The sequence below is a fragment of the Oryzias latipes genome, chromosome 13 (assembly GCF_002234675.1).
Source record: "Oryzias latipes chromosome 13, ASM223467v1".
In the NCBI taxonomy this organism is placed as follows: Eukaryota; Metazoa; Chordata; class Actinopteri; order Beloniformes; family Adrianichthyidae; genus Oryzias; species Oryzias latipes.
In genome coordinates, this window is record NC_019871.2 from 22245144 (window position 1) to 22253949 (window position 8806).

General features: G+C 39.3%; 1 protein-coding gene across 2 annotated transcripts in view; it reads left to right on the plus strand.

Annotated features, from left to right (window-relative positions):
* Positions 1-7129, plus strand: part of pde2a (phosphodiesterase 2A) — a 207863-nt gene extending 200734 nt beyond the window's left edge. For both annotated transcript variants that reach the window (XM_023961218.1, XM_023961217.1), the window contains exons 20-31: positions 52-129; positions 200-322; positions 401-471; positions 2092-2214; positions 2298-2385; positions 2774-2821; positions 3123-3197; positions 3282-3381; positions 4118-4230; positions 5670-5708; positions 5809-5915; positions 6396-7129. In XM_023961218.1, the coding sequence (XP_023816986.1) occupies positions 52-129; positions 200-322; positions 401-471; positions 2092-2214; positions 2298-2385; positions 2774-2821; positions 3123-3197; positions 3282-3381; positions 4118-4230; positions 5670-5708; positions 5809-5915; positions 6396-6630 (1200 nt within the window). In that variant the 3' untranslated portion in view covers positions 6631-7129. The remainder of the gene's footprint in view (positions 1-51; positions 130-199; positions 323-400; positions 472-2091; positions 2215-2297; positions 2386-2773; positions 2822-3122; positions 3198-3281; positions 3382-4117; positions 4231-5669; positions 5709-5808; positions 5916-6395) is intronic.
* Positions 7130-8806: the final 1677 nt, after the last annotated feature.

Here is an 8806-nt window from a genome sequence, read left to right on the forward strand (position 1 = left end):
CAAATAAAATAATCTATCAAAACCCGAAATTCAACATTTTTCTCTCCACAGTCTCTGCTTTACAAGAGAGTCCATGAAGCTCAGTTCAGGTCCCACCTGGCCAATGAAATGATGATGTACCACATGAAGGTAACATGCAGTCTCTACCGACCCAGACGATCGCCTTTTCCTTCAATGACTCAGACCGTGTCTATCACAGGTTTCAGAGGAAGAGGTGTCCAAGCTGCTGGTGACTGGAATCGACCCTGTGAAGGAGATCCACCCGTGCTTCGCCGAGTTCACGTACACCCCACGGTCCCTGCCCGACGACACCACGCCCATGGTGAGGAAACGAGGATGAGGAAGAGCGAAGAGAGGAAAAGAGTGAAACTTTAAAACGGCTTGTGTTGTGTGTCTGCAGTGCATCCTCAGCATGTTTGAAGACATGGGTTTCATCAACACTTACAAGATTGACCTGCAGACTCTTGCCAGGTTTGACAGCTCCATCAGCCCATGCACCATGTTTACAAGCGCATGTTTGCATGTGTGTCTGCCCAAAACATGATGCAATTTAGAAATCAAGTGCCAGTCGCTGATGTGCCTGTCTTTTTCTTTCTGTGTCTTTTTTAAAATCCTTTTTCTCTTCATTTCAGTGGTCCCTCGTTTATCATAGGGGTACGTTGTAAATATAACCAGCAATAGGTGAAATCCATGATCTAGAATTCTCAATGTTTTAAGGCCGTAAAACCCCTCAAGACAATCTGTATACATCTTTTTAAGACAGCGAGAAAATTCACACACTTTTCTGTCTGATGGAAGATTTATGTAAAATTGGTCAACTGAACGCATTTGCTCAGGACAAATGTCAGGGAGGAGATTGATTGACAAGCTACAAGTCAAGGCGCAAAACCCAGAGCGCCGTAAAAAAATAATAGTAAAAATAAAAAAGCTGAATTCTACTGAAATAAATCAGCGAAATAGCGAGACCCAAAAGGTGAACTGTGATATAGCGAGGGAACACTGTAGTACTAGTTATATATATATATATATATATATATATATATATATATATATATATATATATATATATATATATATATATATATATATATATACATTTGTATGTATGTGTATATATATACACGTGTGTATGTATGTATGTATGTATTAGGGCTGCACGATATGAGGAAAACTTGCGATATGCGATATTAGTGATCAATATTGCGATAACGATAAATTTGCGGTAAATAAACAAATAGAAAAATAAACAAAAACATCATTCCCATTTCATTGCAACAGTTTAAAAATTATACTCCAAATGACCCTCATCGACATGGGGGACAAACGTCAGGGTGGCTAACCCTGGTCCTCAAGAGCCTCAACCCTGTCTGTTTTCCAATTCTCCCTAGACTGCTCGATAATGATAACCAAAATCAGGTGTGTTCAGTCAATCAGGATGTGAAATCACTTGAGTCAGCCAATCAACAGCAAGCTGGTTAAGGAGAGCTGGAAAACAGGCAGGGTTGAGGCTCTTCAGGACCAGGGTTAACATAATAGGCCTCCATCTGATTGGTCAACAATGGGAAGGCGTCCATCTGATTGGTCAAAGCATAAAGGGATTTATTTGATTCGTTAAATGCTTCAAGCTGCTAGAAGATTGTTTTAACACATTTTGGGTTTGCGATTTATTGCGATATTCGCCGTCTTTTGCGATATGCATATTGCAGAGCTAGATATTGCGATAACGATAAATTTGCGGTATATTGTGCAGGCCTAGTATGTATGTATGTATGTATGCATGCATGCATGCATGCATGCATGCATGCATGTATGTATGTATGTATGTATGTATGTATGTATGTATGTATGTATGTATGTATGTATGTATGTATGTATGTATGTATGTATGTATGTATGTATGTATGTATGTATGTATGTATGTATGTATGTATGTATGTATGTATGTATAGCAAAAAATAAATGTTAGCACTAGCAATCCCATTGCAGCATCAGAAGGATTTCTTTGTGAGAAAAAACCTGCAGTGTTGATGTTGCACCTTTAGTGCTCTTGGTGAGATGGAAGCCATAATTAACCTGCTGCCTTGGTGACAGGTTCTGTCTGATGGTGAAGAAAGGCTACAGGGACCCTCCCTACCACAACTGGATGCATGCCTTCTCTGTCTCACACTTCTGTTACCTGCTCTACAAAAACCTAGGGCTGTCCAACTACCTCCAGTGAGTATGCCGCTCTATTTTCATTTACTGGTTGTTGTTTTTTTGTATCAGTGATGTTCTTATTCTTCTCCTCTTTCGTCTAGGGATATAGAGATCTTAGCTCTCTTTGTGTCCTGTATGTGTCACGATTTGGATCATCGTGGCACAAACAATTCTTTCCAAGTGGCCTCGGTGAGAGCGAACACTATCACCCTTTGAGTGTTTTTCATTTTTAATCAAATGCAGAGATGATAGAAATCAAAAGACATTTGATTTTAATAATAATCCATACAATCACATGGAGCCTGCTGTAGCTCTGGGTGTTTTCCCTTAACATCAGAGCCTTTGTTATCTCATCATCAGTGAATTTGCCTCCTGTGGGATATTAAATGTCACTGCGATCTGCAGCTTCCTGCTCGGGTTAGCTCTAATCATGCGTAACTCCACCTTCAGAACTCTGCGTGTACAAAAAGTGTGCAGCAGAGATAATTTTTTAAATTTAAAGTCACCCTCTTCCCAATGTTTGCCTTCTTCAGATTTTACTGAAATTACATCTTTTTTTCTTTTGTTTAATTTTCAGCAATCAGTGCTGGCTGCTCTCTACAGCTCAGAGGGATCAGTGATGGAGGTACACCCTGCTTTGTCATTTGTAACTTTTCAAATATTTGCTGTGTGAATCAGTGAATTTGGAGAAAACAGAGTTGTTGGATTTGTTACTTTTCCTCCTCATGCTGGAGGAGCCGCTCTGGCTGCTCATGTTGCGTTCTGCTGTGACATCTAGTGGTCAGAGTAGAGGCTGGCTTTGCAGCCTCAATGAGATGCATCCCAGCGGGCCTTTCACCAAGCAGCATGACTCAACACCGCTTTTAGAGGCATCGTATTCAAATGTCCTCACATAATTTGTTGTTATGTTCTATCTGTTGTGACAGAGACATCACTTTGCCCAGGCTATTGCAATTCTCAACACCCACGGCTGCAACATCTTTGAGAAGTTCTCCAGAAAGGTGAGGCACAACATTTTACATTCATTTACATTTAATTTTCTTTTCCTCTTCACACAGGCTTGAGTTGCTTTTGTGTTTTTCCAGGACTACCAGCGCATGCTGGATTTGATGAGGGACATCATTCTGGCCACAGACCTTGCTCACCACCTTCGGATTTTCAAGGACCTGCAGAAGATGGCTGATGGTAGGTCTTAGTAGTTGGGTATGCACAGCCACGTCTCTGTGCTTCTGCGGCCCTGGAGAGGCGGAGGAGGCTCGGATCAGGGGTCCCAGGTTTAACCAACCCTCCAATTCTACTAGAAATCAAAATGGCATCATTTTGCACATGAGAGAGAATGTGGAAAAGGAGCAGAAAAAATTGTTTCCGGGTTGACTTATGAACTTAAGTGCACAACTGTTATTAGTCAAATAAACCCAGTTCTTTCACACAAAAGACGCTTTCTAAATTAACATTTATTTGAATTTTCTAAAGATCTGAGGTCAAAACCTCAGTTCTTTCATTGGATTTTTTTTGCTCCCACTCCTATATCACGTAATTATCTGTAACCTCAAGGCCTGTGGTTTGTTACGCCTGAATGCAACCAATTAGAAGTTATCCTACATTCATGTCTCAGCTGCGAATTCAATTTAGAGTTGTTAATCTATTCAAGGGCATTTAAAACTTCTAAATAAGTCATCAACTTTCTGACACCACATAGAACAAAATAACAGTGCACAAAACAATTTAAGCAAAGGAAGAATTTCAGTTTATGGAGTTTATTTCCTTCAAAAATTTATCTCTTTCTTACCAGAAATGTTCTTTTAATTAGTGATCTTTATTTCTTGGAGTCATAGTTTATTCATTTTTTATTTAGGGAAGAAAAGTGACGCTTTCTTATAATGTTACTAAAAGAAAACAAAATGTGATTTCCGTGTTTCAGATGGATACAATCCAAAAAGTCGTACCCATCACTCCTTGCTGCTGTGCCTGCTGATGACTTCCTGTGACCTGTCAGACCAAACGAAGGGCTGGAAAACCACACGCAAGATTGCTGTTAGTTTATAGCCTTACACCCTCTTTCACAAACACAGGACTTTAAAAAAAAAAGACACAAAAACATCTTTTCAATGACAGCAACATTATTTGTAGTGGGGGAAAAAAAATTATCAACCACGATCCCTTTGGTCCAAATAGTGACTCCAGAGCATTTACAAGTGAACTTCGCAAACATTTTAAGTTTTTACATCCTTTAAATGTTCTATTTTGAACCATTTTCCATAAGTATTAAATAAAGGGTCAACTGCCCCGTATAGACTAGAATTAAAATCTGTTCGATTTTTGTTTTTAACAGCTTCAAGCAACCTTTGAGCCTCCAATCCTGTGATAACATGCACCATTGCAGGATTATGTTTAATCTTGACCTGCCCCCTTTTTTTAACAGCAAAAGACCTCCTAATTCTTGCCCTTAATCCTACCCACATTTGTAAACACCTAATATCCAAAACGAATGCAATGTAATCCTTGTTTTCCTCTGAGGCAAAGTACCAGTTAACAAGGGGAAGTGCAAAAAATGAATCAATATGTTTAATTCTAGTGACAGCATGGCTGAGGAAGGTAAATAACTCAAAATTCATAATATTCACATTGCCCTTAGAAAATGACGCATAGAGATTTGTTTTTAATATTAGTGACAAAAAAAGAGACTTCTATTTAAAGAAAACTACAACTTTTTGCCATGGTCACAATCCCCCTTTACAGGTGGATATGGACAGTCAATTCTAAATGCAGCTCACAAATGGCCTGCAGGAAAGATCAAGGTCTGTCAACCCATAGAGTGAAAATGTTCCTGCACATTTTTTTACACCTAAAGGTAAGTAAGGGCAAAGTAGGTGAGATGCAGGCCAAACGTTTGCCAACATCACCACCACCCTCAACTGCACAGGGAGCCCGTTCGTGCTGTTCTCATGATAAGTGGACGCTGAGTGTGCAGCTTGATTTAGAAATGACGAAACCACGATTCTCATGGGTCAACTCCCAAATGGGTGCATGTGACTCAGACTTTAAAGTCTCACTCATGTTCCTAGTGGTCTTTTGTTTATGATTATCACATTTATAGCCAACATAAAAATAAAAAAAATTGTCATTTTCTATTACAATGTTTCTGCAGAGCGGCAGGAGTTCAGTAGAAATTCACCTGTGAGTTAATGGCGGGGCCAATAGCGTGGAGCAATCCCACTTCCCTTTCCCTCCCTGTTGCTGGTAGCTCAAAGCAGGGAACTTGTGGCCCACCCAGCGTATTTTCACTATACATTTTCACACAGCATTGTTTTGTCTGTTCCTGATTTACAATGATTTGAATAAACAAATACTCAGAAAAAAAATGTGAGCTTAATTGTATATGTATATATATGAAAATATATGAAAATACCACAAGAACATGTTAAAAACAGCATTTTCATTAGAGTGAGTCTGATCTGCTTGTGTTTCCACAGGAGCTGATTTACAAAGAGTTCTTCTCTCAAGGAGACCTGGTATGTGTCCAGACGGCTCCTATGTGTATAAGCGGTTTCTTGGGTTGGTGGATTTTTACACACGGCAAAGCTCATTAGTCACACGCGTGTGTTTGCGCAGGAAAAAGCCATGGGAAACAGGCCCAGTGAGATGATGGACAGAGAGAAAGCGTACATCCCGGAACTGCAGATCAGCTTCATGGAACACATTGCCATGCCCATTTACAAGTAAACACATCAACTCCAAGCATCACATCCTCCCTCTGGTCCTCAAACATCTTCAACTGTGCTTTACAAATAAATGATTTTTGTTTTTAACCACCACCCCCCAAGAACCAAACTAGACCTGATGGTGGCTGTTTTATATTCTCCTATGCTAACTATTTTAATTTTGTTATTTTTTTATTAACTAGCAGATGTATAAGAGCTCTCCAGTCCCACTTTTACATTTAGCAGCTAATTAGAGAAAAATCTGTAAATTTGAGTGAATCACTGCACCAGCTGAGCACTTATGCTGCTTAATGATAACTGTTGGTTCAAGTGCTTCAGGGTGCGATGACAAACTCCATTTTGAATTACTTATCATGAAGATTCAACAGAGTAAAGGTTGTAATCATTTAAATTTGAGCTTTAGATGAGAGCATTTTGTGTGCAGACCTGCTTCAAATGTCAGAATGAAGGAGACCTCCTCCCTCTCTCCTCCTACAGGCTGCTGTCTGAACTGTTTCCCGGGGCTACTGAACTGTACGAGCGAGTGGCGGCAAATCGTGAGCAGTGGACCAAAGTGTCCCACAAGTTCACCATCCGTGGGTTGCCAAGCAACAACAGCCTCGACTTCCTGGACCAGGAGTACGAGCTGCTGCAGTCCCAAGGTGCTTTTGGGAGCGACGATCACTGCCTCAACGGTTGCCTTGACGAGATAGAAGAAGGGAGGGGCCAGTGATGCGCCTGACCATTTTCCTGGCTGTTTTCTGTGGTCCAATAAAGAGGCAAACGACACCTTTTTAGTGGCCAAGCGGGGACACGTATCTCTGCTGCTAGCCGGTTTGATGCTCAGTCGGTGTTTCAAACTAACTGCATCAGACGAGGAGATCTGAAGCTGAGTAGATTCATCTGAGTGGGTTCTCTGATTAGATGTTACATCTCGCTTGTCATCCAGCTGACGGGAGTAGAAAGGGTGACTTTTAATCATTTTCCACAAGGTTTTGACCACTAGTACTTTTATTTATTCTGTACTGATCTTGATTGTAAAAACACACAGATTGACACACATATGCACACGCTCTTTAGACAGTGGGAGGCAAACATTCACCTTTACTCCTTCTTCAACGTAAGAGTGAGAAACATGTTCTGTAAAATGTTTCGTAAAAGCTTCAAATAAAGAAAATGGCTCGGCTTTTTCAAATGCAGAAGCCATAGTTTTCACCTGATGCATAAGAATACGTGATGTGTGTATGGACGTTTTGTGTGTTGTGGTTTTTTTTTCCTCTCGAGTTAATTTCCTCCATTGTAATTTCATTTGCACCACCATAACATGTATTGTGTTTCACTCTTGTTGTGTTTTATTCATTCTTCACAGTTAAGTTTATGGACAATTTATTTACTTTACTTAAAGACCCACTCTGAGCATCTGTTGATGTATTTATAAAGTGTTTCCAGTGGTCTATTGGTTACAATTATGCAGTTTTTAGCCCAAATTTTAAAAAACTGTCATTTTTCTAGGACATGGTTTCTGCAGAGTGGCAAGAGTTTATTAGAAATTGGCCTGTGAGTTGTGGGTGGGACTGTTGACACGAAGCAACCCTGCCCCCTCTGTACCCTCCTTGTTGCTGAGAGCTCTCTGTCTACAGGCTCTCCTGCTAGCTTACAGCCCTTCGCACCCCCAACCAAACCTTACTGGTGGAACAAAAATGGCTTGTAGCTATCCAGCTGTTCAGTTTTGACCAAGGTACCAGCTCAGACAAGGAAAATTAAAACATAAATAGATCTATTTGTCAGCATATAAATGCATCGAAATGGAGCAGAGCGAGGAGCTTATGGCCCGTCCAGCGTAGTTTTCACGTCACAAAAACGATCTTTTTCAAACGGCTATTTTTCATCTGCTCCTGATTCACAACAATGTAAATAAACACAATACTAAGAAATTAAATTTTGAGCTTAATTTTCTTTATTTACCATATGTTCCCCATCAAAAAAATGCCACAAGAACATGTTAAACCAAAAACACAATTTTCATCGGAGTGGGTCTTTAAATCGCATTTAAATTCAAATGAAAGTCTCACTTCCTTCGCCCTCATTCTTTTGCTGGATTTGAAGGTCCCTTCTGACAATCAGTCACCAGTAGCATCAGACTAACCGGACCCAAATTTATGAAATAAAAACTCAAACCATATGGATTGCACATTATTTCATCAGACGAATACCTGTAGAACAGAGCATTCATAACTTCTCTTTTTCCTTTTCTCCATCCGTTTCACAACACTGCACTTTTTGTTTAGTCATATCTTTGTTTTTAAGTTTCTTTTGTTCTGCGACTTGTTGTGAACCTTTGTCAGACACAAAGTGACCGAAACCCTTTAAAACAACCTACTTCATTTGTCAGTGTAACTGTGCTACAGTAGAATGTGTTAAATAGAGTGAGTCACTGAGTGTGTCATTTGGATCTGCCTTACTGCGCATTTTGCTGCCTTTCTTAGAGCTTTATATATATATATATATGTATGTATATATATATATATATATATATATATATATATATATATATATATATATATATATATATATATATATATATATATATATATATGATTTAGATAAAGAGTCAGTTTAGTTTGTATGTAGATATTTGTTATAGACTTAGTTTGAATGTCAGTGTCTGGACTGAGAGCTGACGAGATGTTTGTAAAACACTTGTGGGGAGAACACACACAGATGTCATTTTATTGCTTTTTATTCAAACTGTTCTGCTCAGTCGTGTGTGTGTGTGTGCGTGGAAAAAGGAACCAGCAATGTAGCCATCATATTTTTCTTAAATATATATATACATATATATATATATGTATCCACAATTGCCAATTACTGATCTCCAAAGGGAATGACATTGTTGACAGCATGTCACA